This window comes from Podarcis cretensis (genome assembly GCF_951804945.1).
Source record: "Podarcis cretensis genome assembly, chromosome: 10".
Lineage (NCBI taxonomy): Eukaryota > Metazoa > Chordata > Lepidosauria > Squamata > Lacertidae > Podarcis > Podarcis cretensis.
Window position 1 is genome coordinate 70,039,309 of NC_137179.1, and position 19,574 is coordinate 70,058,882.

A 19,574-nucleotide genomic window follows, 5' to 3' on the forward strand; every position below is an offset into this window, starting at 1 on the left:
TGTGCTCGAACTGTGTAGTGATTAAGAGCTTATGTCAGTTAACCATATTCCAGGCTGTGTCTGTAATGAGTTAAAATAACATTTTGAGTTGTGTGAAAATATATTAAAAAATCTGCACATGCCTCTTTTTTCCCCATCTTCCAGCAGCATAGATAGTGCTCTCAACAGATTACATTAACAGTCAAAATGTCGGAAGTGCATGTTATATAATATAGAACTGTTATGAAATTGAAGGGAATATTTGTCACTAGGCAACTTTAGATGAAGCACAGAGCTCAGATGTAATTTCAGGGGTGTTTTTTTTTAAAACATATGAGACTTGTGCTTTACCGAAGGTTGCCTCGTCTAGACCACAAATCCTACCAAGGCATCAGATTTCTAATCACTTGTTCTAATAGGTTGTTCACCTTTGAATGTTTTAGGACCATGATTGTACAGTGGTACCTCAGGTTATGAACTTAATTTGTTCCAGAGGTCCATTCGTAACCTGAAACCGTTCTTAACCTGAGGTACCACTTTAGCTAATGGGGTCTCCTGCTGCCGCTGCGCCACTGGTGCACGATTTCTGTTCTCATCCTGAGGTAAAGTTCTTAACCCGAGGTACTACTTCCGGGTTAGTGGAGTCTGTAACCCGAGGTATTTGTAACCCGAGGTACCACTATAGTTCGTTAAAGACTGCTGGTGTTCTTTAATTCAATGCACAAAAATACTGCATATTGTGGAATATCTAATGTAGGATCTGAAACCAGCAGAGTTTTGCTGTCATCAACACTCTGTAGGTCCAGTTGCAGACGTATCTTTCAGTATACAGTCATACCTTGGGTTGCAGCCGATTCAGGTTGCGTTTTTTTGGGTTACGGACCGTGAAACCTGGAAGTACCAGAATGGGTTACTTCCGGGTTTCGGCGGTTGCGCATGCGCAGAAGTGATAAATCGCGTGCGCAGACGTGGGTTGCAAATGCTAAGGGTTGCGAACGTGGAACCCAAGCGTCCACTGTATCAGATAGCTGAAAATACACATTAAACATCGGTAGAACATTTAAGCACTTGTGGACACTCCCACACCAAGCTTTCTGGGTGCGTCTTCTCCATAGTTCTGTCTCAAACAACTGAAGAGTGTGTGCATCCTTCCGTCATGAGGGTGGGGCAATTGCGCCAGAAGTAAGCATAGTGATTTTATAGGAAACACTCACGTAATCAACCTGGCCCACATGATTGCAGTATTCATTCATCTTCTGTGGCAGTTTGGGACAGTGTTACAGAGATGCAGTTTGTTTGTTTGTTTGTTTATTATTTATTAAATTTGCATACCACCTTTCATCCGCAGATCTCAGGGCAGTTCCCAAATGGCTCAGTGTGCTTATAAGGAGGGGGTGTTATTGGGTTGCTGTTTTTATTTTGATTATATATTTTGTGGTTTTATATTTTGATTTTGTTCTGTGAACCACCCTGAGACCTCTGGGATAGGGCGGTATATAAATTCAATAAATAAAAAATGATATAAAGGGGCCTTGGAGGAGAGAAGGGCTCTTTCCTTGTGGCTTCACACTTTTTCTCCATATATCTCTGCTGCATAGAGGCTATACATGTTTGTAGCGTGCAGAAACTCAGCTGCCAAATTAAATGTTCCCCAATTTGCAATGTGACGCAGAGTGGATTGATATAAAATAATTGGTTTAAATCGTGACTTAAATCGCCCACAAAAAAGGGTTACTTTAAATAGCTTTCCGCCGATTAGTTCATTTACCAAACAAGCATGCATAGTATTAATTGGATGCAGTAACCATTGGAATAGATGCTCTTTGAAACTAGATCTAGTCTTTATGATACTCCATTAACCAGTAGTCATGTCACTCACATATCATAGAATAGATATTGGTAGAATAGCAGTTGTGGATTTATGTTTGGTTCTCTTTCTACACATTTTAGGTCACCAAGCAACTTGCATTAATTCAGGTTTGGGGAACCTAAACCAAAAAAAATGTTGTTGCTCTCATCAGCCGCAGCCAGCTGGCTAAGGGATGATGGCTATTGTATTCTATTTTTTTTTAAAGTAATATTTATTCAGATTTTCAAAAATACAAAAAAACAACAACATATAAAGACCAAAAAAGTACATAACAGAAAAAAAAGAAAAATACAGATTCAAATTATAACCTCTCATTAACTTGTTTCTTGGACCTCCTCACACCTCCCTTTTTGTATTCTAATTTATTCATTATTTCAGCAAATTCTTCCCATACTTCTCAATTTTTATTTAAATAATTTATCTTAACAACCTGTCTCTATTTAACATTAATTTCATTAACCTTGCCTTCAAAACCATAGAATTTCAAAATTTAAACCATATTTATATTTAACTCCTTCAAACCTTTCTACTAAAGCCAATTAATTCCTTTCCAGCACATTCTGATATTTCATTAGTATTACACTAATTCCAAACATAAAAAGATATATAAAAAGAAGTTCTCTTCTAATTTTATCCAACGTCCCTTCTTCCTGGTTTCGGGTTATGTCAGTCCTTTCTACCCATTACATCATGTCCATCAATCTGGTGTTCTGATGTCCGAGGCTCTCAAGGCTCTTCTATGCCCCCTCTGCAGGTTTTCTTGTTCTTGTTTATGGTTACACACCTCCTTGTCCCTTATTGGATTCTTTCGTAGTTTCTTCCCTTTCTCCTTGGGGAGTGGGTCTCCGGGGAATTCCATGCAGTAATAAACTCCATCTTCTTTCATCAGGTTATTCCATTCCCCACAATCCCACTTCCCTATGTTAATTTTATAATCCAAAAGGTAGTTGTTCCAAAAGTAATTAACTTGTTTCGCAGTCCCACCAGAGCTAAGAACTTCCTTAACTCCAGAGACTTGCAGACACTCTCCAGATTCAATCTTCCAATGTTGCAGCTTTTGGTCATGTAAGACTTTGGATCTCTCCCTTTGTATCTTTTGAGGTACAATCACGGCCTCTCCCATCTTCATCTGCCCTTGGACTTGCCTTATTGTGTCAAATTCCTGAGTTAGTTGTTGTGGGATTTCTTTGTCTTCGTTTCCTGTCAGTTCATATTTACTGGCTACAGCAGTCATAAAATCCAACTTTCCATTCATCAAGTTCATTTTCTCGTGCAACTGCTGCAGCATAGCATTTACTTTGCCAAGGGCAGAGGGTAAAACTTCCTCCCTGCTCATTTCTGTTCAAGGTCAAGTATCCGGTCCCACGCTGATTTTCACAGCTGTTATGTCTCCCTGTGGACTGCAGCAAAGAAACTGACAAGCTCCCTCTAGGGGACACAGTTTCTATTTAACGTCCATCTTTAAAGTGTATCCAACAAAAGGAAATTCACTTTCGATTTTCAAATACTTTGTTTCCTTACGATACAAAAAAGCAGAAAGCAGCATTGAAGTTAATTTGTTTCTCTTTTATTTCTATTTGTCAAAAGTGTTCTGTTTTCAATTGATGGACATCTCCAAGAATTTCTGTCCTGACGTCCCGTCCCCAGGTTTGGGACGATGGAAACTTATATTCCTTTGCTCTCTCTCTGCAGGATTAGGCGGTCAAAGTCCCCCCCCCCTTTTCTCCTGCTATCAAGAGGGTTTTGATAGTTATAAGTGCAGGAAATTTCAATCTTAAAATCAATTTTCCAGGCTATTTAGCTTGTACGATCTTTGCTTCAGTCTATTTACAAAAAGCGGAAGGCGGACTTCCTGTTTAGACCTTCCCGCTTCGTTGCCTAATTCACAAATTTTCTTACTCAAATCTTCCGTTTTTACTCACGGGTACTTGTTTAGAGTCCAGTTGTCATCAGGAAAACGTCAGCGCTCTCCGGCGATGGCTGTGCGGCTTCCCTCCGTGGAAGTAGCAATCGGTTCGAAAAAAATGCACCGCGCTGCTCACCCCACTCCACTCTGGAGCCCCAAAAAGGGGTTTCCCCGCGAGTAGGGGAGGTGCTCTTGGTGCTCTGCCGAACCCCATGTTCCCAGGCTTCTCCGAATGGGATTTCTAGCGGGCCCCCGTCTTCGCCGCGACGGGAAGACCCAGTTTCCACAGAGCCCATTTCTCCGGTCGGAGGAACTCCGCCATTTGCCGATGGCGCTAACCCGGAAGTCCGATGGCTCTTGTATTCTAATGGCATCTGGAGAGTCATGGGTTCCCCGTCCCTGAATTAGTTCTAATTTCATTTGAACTGTGAGAAACATGTGGCCTTCTAGATATTGTTGGACTCCATTTCCCATCAGACCCAACCAGCATTAGGAACGATGGGAGTTATAATCTAATAACGTCTGGAAGCTGCCATGTTGGCTGTCCCTGGAATAAACCTAGCTGAAACTTAACATGGTTTCTGGTTTGGGGTGCAGTTGGATGTGCTGGGGAGGAGATGGGAAGCAAAAGTAAAACTAAACTATGGTTTAGCATTCCATCCAAACCAGATATAAATGTCCATGCCATTGAGTTCCCAGTTTAGGTAAAATTTATGATCTATTTTGTCATATTTATGAACTTGGATGTCAAAAGCCACATATTTATACCCCTGGTTTATTCTTATAAACCTGCGGAAAGTTGGCTATAACTCAGTATGTTTGATGGAGAAATAAGTAAATTTTGTTTTGAGAGATTTTGAGTAGGGACTTTATTAGCACTGCATTCAGATATGATTTTAAACCAGGCACTTACAATAATTGGTTTCAGGAAATAAACCAAGATTGAATTTAAATTTGATTGCTGTCATTTTAAAGTTTGTATATATGTATACTTCAGGCTCCTGCCTGAAGGATGGATAATGTGTTTGTTGTGCTGATTTGTGAAAATTTGCATGCAGAATTAGATCCCGCTCGCCAGAATTGGTTTGGGTTGGTTTTTTTTGAAGAGACACTTCCACATTTTAAGCCTTCGCCTGCTTCTTTTTGAAGTCTGTAGCAAGACTCTCCATGGCTTTAACACAACAGAATTGCAGTCTTTATCTGTAGAATTCCCTCACTGTGCATTTGTGACTAAATGCCCTTCCATCCCTGCAGAGCAGCTTGTAGTTACAGCCCTCTGTGGCGTGTTTTTATAATAGTGTATTCCAGATGATATCAAACCATGAACGGAACCATAATGTGATCATACACGCCTATTGTCAGGCCAGAAATGTGCGCTGTGTTTCCACAGCTGGTACTTAACAACTGTATAATAATGTAACATATTGAATATATTCCTAAACTTCGTTTCCTATCAAGGCTTCCTGTGACTTGCTGCGGAGAATAATGCGCATCTTGTATGTCAGCAAGAGACTTCAAGGCCAGCTACAAGGAGGAAGCAGAGAGATAACAAAAGCTGCTCAGAGCCTCAATGAGCTTGGTGAGTTGACTTGGTCATTTTTAGTGGTGTTCTATTTGCTAATGTGAAATGCTTTTTCCTTTAAAAAAAATGGTATGGGAAATGTACCATATTTTTCCGTCTATAAGATCCCTCCATGTATAAGACGTCCCCTATTTTGGGGGACTCAGATTTAAGAAAATGGGGGGAGATGTATCCATGTATAAGACGTCCCCTAATTTTTGACATTATTTTTAAGGTAAAAAATCCTAGTCTTATACACGAAGAAATACGGTAGTTTCCTTATTTCTTACAGGGGTAATGGACTATGTGGAAAACACAATTCTTAAGTTGGGTTTATTCAGCAATAATGAAAACACCTATGGTGGTGACATTCTCAGTTTTCTAGAGGTGGGAATTTGATTGATGCAGACCGGTTTCAGATATTTTGGAGCTGCCTTTATATGTTTTAAGTTCTGTTTTTATATGTTACATTCAGAGACCGTTGTCCGTAGTCAGCATGATGAGTTTTTCAATGACTGTTGCCTCAGCACGGACTAGATCATGGCTGAGGTCTGGAAAACTTCGTGTGCATGTACCTAAAGCACTTCTGTCTGCACACACAGGACTTTGCCCCCCCCCCGGCTGCAGACCAGGGGCGGAGGAAGGTGGGTGCGGTGAGAGTGGGCTGCCCCGGGTCTCACCATTGAGGGCGGTGACAAAATGGCGGGCGGCACTCACCACGGGGCCTGCAGCGTGCCCGAGCCTGGGAGTGACGCGGTAACTTGGGCACCCACAGCCTCTGCACTGCCCCAAACGGTCCGCCCGCCACCTCCCCCTCAGTTGTAGGGCAGCTGAGTAGGAGGGGCAGGCAGACTCCTTGGGGGCCCCATGGAGTGTCCTGCCCCAGCTCGCCCCGTCCTGCAGGTGGCTGGCTCCACCCCTGGGGGCAGGGAATGTGTGCCGCCCCAGGCGCCTGATCTGCTTGCTGCAGACTCCTGTATTGTGTTGGGTGCTGCCCAGTATGGGTGCTTGGGATATGGGGTGGGGGACCTACTGTGAGGAGCAGGCGCACACGGCTTTCTCGGTAACTGCTCCAAAACCATCCTTTCACTAAGATACCGTATTTTTTGCTCCATAAGACGCACCTGACCATAAGACGTACCTAGTTTTTAGAGGAGGAATGCAAGGGGGAAAAATTATTTAAAGGGAGTGCTGAGCAGAGCCTGTATGCATCCCAGGCTCTGCTCAGCGCTCCCTTTCACGAGCCGCATGGAGCATATGTGCGGTGCTTCCCCCACCTCCCGCAAAAGCCCCCAAGAGCCGCACACACGTTCTGCGAGGCTCTTTAAAGAGAGCGTGGCTCTTGGGGGCTTTTGCGGGAGGTGAGGGAAGGGACTGAGGGGCTAAGCCAGAAGCTAGAAGAGCTAGAGGGAGTGCTGCGCAGTGATCCCTCTTCCTGTTCTGGCTTCTGGGATAGCTGCGCAGCCTGCATTCGCCCCATAAGATGCACACACATCTCCCCTTACTTTTTAGGAGGGAAAAAGTGCGTCTCATAGAGCAAAAAATACGGTACATCTTGCCTCAGCGCTATACTTTTTTGAGAGGCAGTTGAAGACATACCTCTTCAGTCAGGCCTTCAGAGGTTAGGACATGGAATGGGTTGAGGTTAGTGTATGGTACCCATTTATCTTACAAAATTAAATTCAGCATAAACTTAAATAACAGAAGATAGTGTATCCGTGCTTTAGTTGGTTTTATATATATGTACTGCTGTCTTTTTAATGAGTTGCACACTGCCGTTAGGGTATGACTGCTGAACTAATCTTGGAGTTCTTTAAACCTTACCCTCTGTTTTGGATGTTTTAATTCCACAAAGTTGATCAGCGGGGGGGGGGGGGGGGGGAATAGAAGATGCTGACTTGCTTGCTTGCCTAACATAGCATCCCTCTCTGGTGTTATATCTGCTCAAATTGTGGTTTGTGCCACCTTGGTAAAGTTGTTTAGATTGCAGTGAACTGATCAACATGAAGAAGCATCTGTGGGCAATTTGTTTTTTGTCTTTAATCACCTTTATCTATTATACTCACAATGCAATAATGTGTGCTGTGTGAGTTGGATCTAAGTGAGCCTTCTGTAAAACAGAAATATACTTCTGCATGTGTAAGGTAGCCCTCTCTCCGAGTTTTTCCAGTTCTCCCAGTCCTGCTGCACCGCTTTATCACATCCCAGGTGGTACTGGAGGGTCTCTCAGTTCCGAAGAGTCGATTTTGAGGAACCACAGGGGGTTGAAATGAAGAGGAAGGCATGGTAAAGTACTTGAGTAGAACTCACTTTAATATATTTCTATCACCAAACAACCCTTTATCTCTCCAGAGCGATCATATAACTTGCCTGTATCAAGTGATGCACAAGGGTGCACTCTTGACGTAATAATCGCCTTGCTTTATTAGATGAAGGTTCAGGATTTTGTTGTTTACCACGGTCAAACCCAATGCTTTCAGAAAGTCCACACAGAAGGCATAATGCGGCTGACCACTTCTCATGGTTTTGTTTCCTGTCTTTGACAATCACAAGGTGCATTACCTCTAAACAAGCAAGTTCAATGTCTTCCTTGAAATTGGCCAATATTTGGTTCTTTTTCAGCTGTCCAATGCTGGAAAGCTCCTTCCATTCAATCTGAAAGCCCCAGGTTCACGTGATTAAAGGGATGGCGCCCCTAGTTTCTCATGGCCTCTCCAACCCTTATGTGTGGATGTGTGTAGTGGGGAAGACTATGAATGTAAACTCTTCATTATCAGGCTTCCGGGATGCCTGGAAAGCCTACATAGAAAGGCTTTGCTGAAGTCATTGTGTAGATGTTGAGTGGTGGTGGAAGTAAGTTGTGTAGCATCAGAGGCAGCAGTACAGCCCAGCTGCTCCTTAATTGCAGCAAACTCCCTTCAAGCGATTATAAAGTGTGAAGGGGGCGAATGCTTCTACTGTTCCTATGCCTCATAGGACCAATGGTTCTGACCTGCTGCACAAGTATCCTACTTAAGTTGAGCAAAAAATTAGCAGGTACGGAGTTTCTGGTGTAGCACACAGCAGGGCCAGGATCAAACCCCTTATGCATTGCTGTGCAAGAATCACAGCAGGTAGGTAAAGGGTAAAGGGACCCCTGGCCATTAGGTCCAGTCGTGACCGACTCTGAGTTTGCGGCGCTCATCTCTTTATTGGCCAAGGGAGCCGGCGTACAGCTTCCGGGTCATGTGGCCAGCATGACTAAGCCGCTTCTGGTGAACCAGAGCAGCGCACGGAAATGCCATTTACCTTCCTGCCGGAGCAGTACCTGTTTCTCTACTTGCACTTCGTGCTTTTGAACTGCTAGGTTGGCAGGAGCAGGGACCGAGCAACGGGAGCTCTCCCCGTCACAGGGATTTGAACCGCTGACCTTCTGATCGGCAAGTCCTAGGCTCTGTGGTTTAACCCACAACGCCACCCGCGTCCCTTTATCGCAGCAGGTACTAGGCAGCAAAACGGAAATCGGCTACTGGTTCTCAAGGTGCTTAACTGATTGAATTCCTTTTCCATTGGGTCAAGGTTGTACAATAACTAACATTACAATCCTAACCACGTCTACTCAGAAGTAGGCCCCAATGATTCAGTGGGGTTTATTTCATTGTAAGCGGGGATAGGATTGCAACCTCCAAGGCACTGTTTTTAAACTGTGATGTTCTGTATAAGCTGGAGATCTTTTCCATAGCACTCCATAACTTTATTTCTTTTCTTTCCTTCCCTTCTGCTCAAAATACCACATCCTTCTCGCCATTCAGATGTTTCACATTCACAAAACTCCTTAGGATGGATTGTAAACAAAAACAAGAGGGTTACTCATCTAGCTGTACAGTAAAATGTTCATTATAGTTTTGTTAGATTGTAGGAAATAACAGCAAGCATACCATGTAATTATCGCAGCGTTGTGCAAAAATTAAGCTTATGCTACTAGCTGTTCAATGAACCGAAACTACGGCGATGCCTGTAATGTGCAATGATTATCACATGAATAATATTTGCTGGCTTAGCTAGTGTATTCTTTGTGCAGCTGAATTTTGGATATGATTGGTATAATGACCCAAAGGGATTTATTGCCAATTAATGCATTTGGTGGAATGTGAGTGTTCCGTTCAGCCTAACTATAGAAAGATGTTTAACCAGAGGATGAGGGTGGGAGAACCAAGCCTGAGTTACTAAATGAATCATATTGGTGTTCTATTTCATTATCAAGCAGAATTTTGGCTTTCCTTGCAGAATTCTTATTTATTACTAATAAAATCCAGGGTTCCTGAATATTTTTGTGTGGGGGTGGGGGAGAAGGTGAGCATCTTAGTAAAAAAATAATAATCCAGCCTCTGCTTTAATCATTCAAAATCAGTATCCCTTTTCTGGATCCCAAATCAGTGATTGCATTACGTGTGTGTGCATCCGTACTTTTGCTGTTTCTCTTTGAGAGAAGGCTTTGTGGGGGGCGAACTTCAAGAAGTTAAGAACGGGCGTTCTTGGGTCTGCATTCCCACCAGTTTCCAAATGATATACATGTACCTATAAATGTTTGTGCGTTTTTAAAATTTGCCAAGGTCATTGTGTGCCGTGTTTTCCCTTTTAATTGAGAGTAATGGCGGAATGCCAATCACGTCCACTAAGAAGTAAGTTCTATTGGATTCAGTGGGGCTTACTGCCAGGTAAGAGGGGAAGTTAGGGTTGCAGTCTAAAACAGCTTATGTTCAAGAGGAAACATAAATCCTTTGTGTGATCCGTGGAGTAGTTGCTGAGCTGTCCTTAGTGTTCAGGTTAGTTGTAGCATACTTAAGGAAAGTTTTGGAACAGTGCCAAGCTTCAGGTTAACCATCTTTGGCCTCTGTGATGAGAAACTACACTGACGAGAATTGAAAGTGCATTGAGGATAAACAGTGGTCTGAGAAAATTAACAGGACAGTGCAAGCCTATGCATATCTACTCAGAAGTAAGTCCCATTGAATTTAATGAGGCTTAAAGGTAAAGGTAAAGGTACCCCTGCCCGTACGGGCCAGTCTTGCCAGACTCTAGGGTTGTGCGCTCATCTCACTCTATAGGCCGGGAGCCAGCGCTGTCCGCAGACACTTCCGGGTCACGTGGCTAGCGTGACAAGCTGCATCTGGCGAGCCAGTGCAGCACACGGAACGCCGTTTACCTTCCCACTGGTAGGCGGTCCCTAGTTATCTACTTGCACCCGGAGGTGCTTTCGAACTGCTAGGTTGGCAGGCCCTGGGACCGAACGACGGGAGCGCACCCCGCCGCGGGGATTCGAACCGCCGACCACGCGATCGGCAAGTCCTAGGCACTGAGGTTTTACCCACAGCGCCACCCACGTCCTTAATGAGGCTTACTCCTGGGTAAGTTAAATGCATTTGTAGGAGTGGGGTTATTGCCTTGTTTTTGTTTGTATTACGTATTTTGTGTTCTCATTTTGTATTTTCGTGTTGTGAACTACCCTGTGATCTTCGGATGAATTGTGGTATGCAGATTTAATAATTAACAATAAATATAATAATAAGTTGGCTGAAAATCCTATGCATGTTTTTATAAGGGTATACAGTGATACCTTGGTTCTCAAACTTAATCCGTTCCGGAGGTCCATTCCAAAACCAAAGTGTTCCAAAACCAAGGTGCACTTTTCCATAGAAAGTAACGCAAAATGGATTAATCTGTTCCAGACTTTTAAAAACAGCTCCTAAAACAGCAATTTAACATGAATTTTGCTATCTAACAAGACCATTGATCCATAGAATGAAAGCAATAAACAATGTACTGCAGTCACACAATCAATCAATCAATCAGTAGCTGAACTGGGTTCCACACAGTCACAAAAACAAAACAAAAAAACCACAAAAACAAAAATGCAGAAGAAAGAGCAAAAACAGACAAATCTCAGCGTAACACTCAAATCGGAAGTGAAACACTCAAAACGGAGCATGTTTGGCTTCCGAAAAAAGTTCGCAAACTGGAACACTTAACTTCCGGGTTTGCAGCATTCTGGTTCCAAGTTGTTCAAGTACCAAGGTGTTTGAGAACCATGGTACCACTGTATCTCATTAGACTTACTTCAGAGCAGAAATGCTTAGGATTGCCCTGTAAGACCTTCCCCCCAAAAACATAATAGTGCCCCCACATTGGGAATCTAAAAGGAAGCTAAAACTGTGTGAACTGGAGTCCAAAGTGCTTATTGACATCAGATACACTTTATAGCATGGAACGCGGGTGGCACTGTGGGTTAAATCACAGAGCCTAGGACTTGCCGATCAGAAGGTCAGCGGTTCGAATCCCCGCGACGGGGTGAGCTCCTGTTGCTCGGTCCCAGCTCCTGCCAACCTAGCAGTTCGAAAGCATGTCAAAGTGCAAGTAGATAAATAGGTACCGCTCTGGCGGGAAGGTAAATGGCATTTCTGTGCGCTGCTCTGGTTCGCCACATGACCCAGAAGCTGTACCACATGCTGGCCACATGACCCAGAAGCTGTACGCTGTCTCCCTCAGCCAATAAAGCGAGATGAGCGCCGCAACCCCAGAGTCGGCCACAACTGGACCTAATGGTCAGGGGTCCCTTTACCTTTTTACACTTTATAGCAGGGGTAGTCAACGTTCCAAATGTTGAACTACGGTTCCCCTCATCTCTGACCATTGGCTATGTTGATTGAGGCTGCAGGCAATTGGGAGTCCCAACAACATCTGGAAGGTCCCATGTTGGTTATCCCTGCTCTATTGCCTGTGCGCAACAAGGAAAGACAGATGTGGTTTCGGAGAATCTTATGTTCCAAGATTACACGTCCTTCCCCATTTGTGTATGGCCATTGCTGACCTGGGATAAAATGAATGCAAGTATGCGCCTAAGCTGTGGATTTGAGAACCATGGTAATGTCCAGGTTCCTGCAGTGAAATTGAAATTTGAAATGGAAACGGCTTCCAGCATAATGCAGTGTTAGTATTTATTAGCTAAGTGCATGTACTTGGCACTACTGTATAAGATATAAAATAAAAGGCCCACTGAGTCTAAAAATAACCCCTATAATTTAATTAAGAGAACACAAAGAAAGGAAAGGGAAAAGGGGGGGAAATCATGGAGAAGGATTTGAATAAAGTAATCAAGAGAATGCAAATTGGAGCAATTATGTGTTTGAGAAATTTCTTTAAAAATGAGGGATATATCAATTACTAGCAGGTAATGTGTTTTCAATATGTATGGCTAAAGAGGATTTTTCAACATCAATTCAAAACTTAAAAATTGTGGCTTAAAAAGAAGAGGGGAATAGGGAGGAGAGTAACAACAACAACAATTATTATTTATTATTTATTACTGTTGTTAGCACTTCTTAGTTGCTTTTCTTTTACAAAAAGTAATCCAAAGCAAGTTACAGAATAATATAAAGATTAAAACCAAAATGATTAAAAGCTAAAAACAGAACCTTACATAAAAGGCAGGTCTGATGCATGCCGCTCAAAGGATGAGGCCGCAGATATCTAAGAACTTCCAAATGAAGGGCTCAAAACACTATGGTGTGTTGTAGGATCTTCAACAATAAGTGGAGCCAAATGCATTTGGTGTATTCCTTGAATAAAATCTGGTGGCTTGCTAGTATTTGACAGGCCTGGGCATAACTTGTTTCATTCATGGTCGTCTTATTGACAGGAAGCTCTGTACCATGTGCACAGTAGCACATTGGCAGCATTGTTTAGGCATGGGCGTCTCCCCAGTTGCATGCAACCAGCACACTCCTGCTGACGCATGCGCCATTTTCCTTGCCGAAAGGGGGCAGAATGGAATGGGGGAATCCCCACTTGCTCTTGTCCCGGGAACAGAACCCCTGCGTAAGAGGGGATTCCCCTGTGTCACGGTCCGGTTCATGGGCGAATGAAGTCCTGGCTGGGGACATCGGGACCGGGGCCAAGATGGCAAGGTGGGAGCAGGAATGGGAGTCCGGAAGCTAAGAGTCCGAGAGTCAGAGAGCCGGGAGTCAAGTTGCCAAGGGTCTGAGGATTAAGAAGCAAGGAGTCGCAAAGTCAAGGGTCCGAGGATCAAGAAGCAAGGAGTCGCAAAGTCAAGGGTCCGAGGATCAAGAAGCAAGGAGTCGCAAAGTCAAGGGTCCGAGGATCAAGAAGCAAGGAGTCGCAAAGTCAAGGGTCCGAGGATCAAGAAGCAAGGAGTCGCAAAGTCAAGGGTCCGAGGATCAAGAAGCAAGGAGTCCCAAAGTCAAGGGTCCGAGGATCAAGAAGCAAGGAGTCGCAAAGACAAGGGTCCAAGGTTCAAGAAGCAAGGAGTCGCAAAGTCAAGGGTCTGAGGATCAAGAAGCAAGGAGTCACAAAGTCAAGGGTCTGAGGATCAAGAAGCAAGGGATCAAGGAGCCAAACGCAGCAAGGCAGGAAACGTGTTGCTGTGGCAAAGAGCCGAAGGGAAATACTGACCTTATATCCCTTCCCGGCTCTTGCCACCAGGTGCAGTGAGTTACCAAGTGGCCTCACCTGTGTGGCCACACCTTGCCTCTCCAGAACAAACTTAGGAAGGCCCTGCTAGTCACAGGGCCTGGCTCCTGCATGCACTCCTGACACCCTGTCTTGATGCCATGAATATAGCGCATCCCCTGAGATTCCCCCTGAGACCATTACAATGCCAGTTAACTTTGATCTTTGACTAGCCTTGATAAATCTTCTGGCGCCCTTTCAACAAGCAAGAGCAGTGTCCTCAGACCTCATCAAACTTACCTGTTTGAATACAGGACTGTGTCCTGGCACCAGACTTGCAAAGAAGCCCACAATATGTACTAGATCACAAGTGTTATGGCTAGCTCCCCTCACACTTGCCCATATCAGTCTAGTGTGCGTAGCTGTAGTGGGGGAGAAGAATGTCCAGCTATTATTACAATTCCCTGCCGGTTCATCTTAAGGTGAATTTGATTTGTTGCAAGGGGTAGGAGGTGTGATTACTAGTGAACCATACATCTTAAAGACACCACAGTCTCCACTGACCTTCATTGTAAGAAAACCGAATCCTGGGTAAGTCCTGGGACTTCTGAAGTCTCTTGCTGCTTCGACATTGGGGTATAAATGCTATATATCACCCTATGCACTAAGCAGTCAAATGTTATGGTACCATTGATTACAGATGGTGGTTTGTCTGTTTAATTATTGTACTTTTAATATGTTCTGTATTGTTTTCAAAGGGCCACCATGTTGAGGTGTTGTTGTTTTTTTAACCATCTCAAAATTCCACACATCCAGAAAACCTTTGGGATTCTATTTCTCAAAGACATGCTCAAAATAATAATAATAATAATAATAATAATTATTATTATTATTATTATTATTATTATTATTATTTATTATTTATTTCTTCACAAGTTCCAGGCAGGTTTTATTTACACCTATGTACAACCTGAGCGTAAGATGGAAGGGCTCACAGGCATTAACACTCCAATAGATCTTGGTTCCCCATCATGTTTATGGCACGTTTCCCAAAGCCATCATTTTTGGTTTCAGCACAGAGAAATCCCCAGCTCCCAGGTTGCCTCATACACAGACTAACCCAGGCTGTTGTTCTATTTGCCAGATGATGGCACCTTCAACCAGGCAAGGGACTGGGGTAATGTCTACCCACTCCTGGAGAGCATCATTGCCCTGTTGTTCCTATGGCAACATTCAAACTCTTCCCTCAGGCAGGTGGAGGTGCTTAACAGGGCCCGCCCAAAGTGAGCCCAAAGTATGATTTTCCTTAATTGGATTACCCGGATCCCTGGAAACTAAGAAGCAAATAGAAGTACCCTAAATAGTTTTCCCTGTCCCACTGACACTTTCTATCAATGATGTTATGGAAAGCTGCAGTTGTCAGATCAAAATACCTGTGCACTTATCAGTGTAGTAAAGCACCAGAAATTCATAGATCCTTTTTAGCCCTTTAAATTTTAGGTAATGGGAGAGAAAGTAGCTTCTGCGTTTTTCAGTTAGTGAATTTGGTTTAATCCAGGACTGTGCCAGTGTAGCATGTTAGTTCATTTCGAGTAAAGTAGAATAGTATTTAAGACCAAAGTCATATCACTCCAGTGTTTGTCCTTCACACAAGCTATTTATGTACATGAAATCACTCAGAATATAATCCATGGTAGAATTTTGAGGGAAGTGCCTCCTGGTGTAATTTTGTATGATATGAACTATCTAATTTTCCCTTTAATGCACAAAAAACCAAGCATTTATAACCATCACTTAAAAAAAAAAGTTGTTGAATAATGGTTCTGTGCTGGAGAGCAACTGGGGCCTGGTGTTGTGTGTGTTTACTAGATTATTTTTTTAGCTTTCATGATTGCTTCAAAATGTGTTTATTAGAATAGGGTTTATTCACTCCTCTGAAGAGCCTGTTTGAAATGGTGGAATGGAATCTTACAGGCTATTGCTCATATGCTGGAATGTCACAACTGAAGATTTTAAATTGCTCTGTGTAAGCAAACATTTTGTCTTTTTAGTGGCTTAACAATATTTAATCATTTGAAATTGCCTTGAATCCAAATGAGATGTATTACCCAAGTGTGTGTGTGTGTTGTCTCAAGCGATAGGTGCTAAAGCATATTGTATGAGACATATCTTTGCTAAGATAATTGCAAGAATAGTATTCTTTCAAATCCCTTATTCTCTCTGGGGGAACATATACTCAGCTGACTAACATGAAAGGAAACCTGTTTTTTAATTCTTCTGTCATTGCAACCCAGATGGCATACAAGATTGGTTTTGGGTTTAGTTTCATCCTTAAACCATTCCAAAACAGTTTCTGATCTGATAGTGCTTCTGTGCTTGACCGCTGGAAAGTCCATTTTCACATCAGAGAGTGTCAAAGGATTTGAAAGAAGCATCATTATAAATGTTCCCTAAGGTATGGATGCCTGTGTTTAACGACACATAGCAGCTGAATAGCTCTGTAGGGAATAGTCAAGGTGGTGTTTGAGTCAGAATGCTTTTGTTATATTTGAAGATCTGTGCAGGGTGATTTTAGCTTGTTGGCAAAATATATTGATCCTGGATAGTCACATCTTTTAAAAATTGATCTGCCCCACTTCTGTAAGGCAATCTTTGCGTGAGTCTCGAGGAGATAATCAATAGCTACCCTGAGCACTACTTTTTAATGTGCTTAAACTCAGAGGTATAGACCTAAATGGACAGGGAGCATCTTTCTGTAAGCCAGCCTTGCAGATGAACCCAACAAGATTTACTAGCTTGCACAAGAAACAACAGCTTGCACAAGCTGCCCTTCTAACATGGTGAACCTGGCTATTTAGACTGTTTGGCTTCTTAGAAAGAAGACTTTAAAAAAATGACTCCAGGGGGGCCACTAGGTGGCGCATCGGAAGATGGCTGACAATAACATCTCTCCAACCCACACGAGGTAATTTGGAGGCTATGATGGGGGTAATTAGCCTCCTTAACCCCCCCAGGATTATGGGGGGGGACGGCCCTTGCCTGCTGTGCCCTATACCACCCCCGAATTTGTGGGGGTGGGGGCACTAGGCACAAAGCCCTCCTGTGGGATTTTCGGCACTCCTCGACGCCGTCCCCGATTCGCGCCGCTGGTTGCAATGATCTTTAAAAGAAATAATTTGGACATGATTAATTGCACATACATCAAGGAAAAGGGGGAGTAAATACTGCTGACAGAAGAGATCTCTGATAACAAGACAACAATAAAATACGAGAAGAACGTCAAGATACGGTAATGACTGAGGGGGGAGGGGGGGAAAACCTGCCTCTACCTTTTTATGTGATTTAACAAGAATCCCCCTCCCCTAATGAGTCAGAAATCAAGGACTTAAGCTGTGGATTTAAGGCTGTGTGGAGATAAACTTTCGATCCAAAGCAATGTTTCAAGATGAAGCTGGAAAGCTAAGAGTTTTGGAGTGACGCAGTCAGGAAAAAATGCCGTTCGCCATTTTGTGAGGCATTGTGGGAGCTCTTGGGTCTGGGAGGAGAAAGAGAGAAATAGAGTTGTTTACATATCGTGAATCAACTCCTCGGTGGGACTTAAGAGCGACAAATGCCAAAATTTACGATGGATAAAGTGATGTTATCTACGAAGGAGATATATGGAAACCATCTGGACTTAGTGGAGGAACGGGAAATCCACACAGGATTATTACACTTGCTATCGGCTTAAGGAGACTAACAGAAGAGATTGTAAAGGAAAAAGAGAAATTATACGAACAAGATATGATGTGGCAACACCAAGATAAGACTGGATAGAATTATGAACTTTGTTTGGACTGATTGGGACTGATTTGGACATTAACGCAGTAATAAGAAGATGATCTGAATTCCCCTTTGGATCTTGAAGTATGGGTTCCCCCAACAAAATTTAAAAATTTGGCTTTGTAATTCGGAATTTATATGATGTGATTTAATTTGATGTGATTGGCCAGTTAATAAAAATTATTAAAAAAATAAAAATAAAAAAATGACTCCATTTCCCCCACCCCCCCTGCCCAGTGCAATTCCATGGTTGTTGTGGAGGAAGTTTCCTCTGTGGCTGGCATGGAAACTAAGCAAGCTGGCAGAAGAGGGGTAGAGCAGGTTGTGTCTCCTCTGCCAGCCTGCTTACATGCCTGCATGGAAGTTGCAGTTGGTTCTGGCTACCAGGCAAGTTGTTAAATGCAAGACAAACTCTCGATGTAAGAAACCCACCTTGTGTTTGGAGGATGACAGATTTGCGATCTCCATAGATTCTGCTGTGAAGGCTGATGAATCTATAGTGGACAGATCTTCTGAAGGGCATTCTTCTGAAGTTGGTGGCTCTCTGCACAGTTCGTAACCTTGACTGTGAAGGGTACAAAATGGTACAGGGATGCTCCAGAAGTTGGTGAGGCTTGTTCAGGTGGCAAACTATGGTTTTCCAAAACCCAGGAATTTGCTAGTCAAGTGAATTTGGTGGTGGGGAGTGTGCAAGCGCTGAGCTCATTCCAGAAATGCCGAACTGGTTTGGCGTTGCAGCTGAAGCAACCTGCCCTTTGGGACACTGTGTTTGGACGATCCTAATTCTGTTAAATAAGCTGAGACATGAACAAGTCTTTTGGTTACTCATGTAGCTCTTGGGGCGAACAAAGAACAAACTGAGAAATTAAGAAGTCTTCAGTTAAGTACAGTTTCCTATTTTGTTCGGATAGGGAAACTACTTCCTGATCTTCTACTTATTACAGTGGTACCTCTGGTTGCGAACGGGATCCGTTCCGGAGGCCTGTTCGCAACATGAGCAGAACGCAACCTGCGTCTGTGCACGCACGGGTTGCGATTCGCCACTTCTGCGCATGCGCGTGACGTCATTTTGCGTGTCTGCGCATGCGCAAGTGGCGAAACCCGGAAGTAATCCTTTCTGGTACTTCTGGGTCGCCGCAGGACTTACCCTGAAAGAACGTAATATGAAGCGGACGTAACATGAGGTATGACTCTATTTTGCTCCCATTGTGAAGAAAGGAGCTACCTACAAGAGCAAGATACTTGTTCATATATTTAGCTGATTAGATAAAATATGATCAGCTGAACAGTCTTATGCAACTCACAATTTGCCTTGTGCAACACACTACCTTGGAGTAAATCCTACTGAACTCAATGCAATTTACTTATTAGTAGGCATGCTGTACCCAGGCTAACATTGTTACAGCAGGCGCTTGGAACAACCCAATGCAACTCTAGAACACTTTAAAAAAATGTTGTTTGGTAGTAAAATATGGCACTATTATTGGCTGTACACTTATCGAGTTAAAACCATCTGTCAGAGGAGGACAGGAAATTTGAATTAAAGATGGTAGTCAGATAACTAAAGAGCAATCAACTATTTTCCTTCATCTGACTGATAAGAGGAACAAGGACGTGCTATCTGATATGACCATTGTTCCCTTTAACCATGAGCGATTGCAGAGTTGTTGAGGCAAAAGCAGTGCTGGCGAAAAATGATATTGCAAACACAACACATTTATCAAACATTTAAGGAGGCTGTCTGCCTAAAAATCTAGTGTTTTAGTACATACAATCTAATGTCAGATCCGGTAGCTGCCTCTTTTTAGGTGTCTGTTTCAGATTATAACCCTTGTACAGTCATACCTTGGTTTGCGAACGCCTTGCAAGTTGAACGTTTTGGCTCCTGAATGCCGCAAACCTGGAAGTGAGTGTTCCGGTTTGCTAACGTTCTTTGGAACCTGAACATCTGACACGGCTTCTGCAGGAGCTTCCTGCAGGCAATCGGAAGT

General features: G+C 43.2%; 1 protein-coding gene and 1 long non-coding RNA gene across 4 annotated transcripts in view; one reads left to right on the forward strand and one right to left on the reverse strand.

Annotated features, from left to right (window-relative positions):
- COG5 (component of oligomeric golgi complex 5) overlaps positions 1 to 19,574 on the forward strand; it is a 177,374-nt gene that overhangs the window by 12,258 nt on the left and 145,542 nt on the right. For all 3 annotated transcript variants that reach the window (XM_079993619.1, XM_079993620.1, XM_079993621.1), the window contains exon 6: positions 5,214 to 5,334. In XM_079993619.1, coding sequence (XP_079849745.1) covers positions 5,214 to 5,334 — 121 coding nt within the window. The remainder of the gene's footprint in view (positions 1 to 5,213; positions 5,335 to 19,574) is intronic.
- Positions 12,860 to 18,366, reverse strand: LOC307225538. Its single transcript, XR_013843058.1, has 2 exons — positions 18,016 to 18,366; positions 12,860 to 13,332 (listed from the first exon to the last, which is right to left on the reverse strand). It is a non-coding gene; the product is annotated as an uncharacterized lncRNA (long non-coding RNA).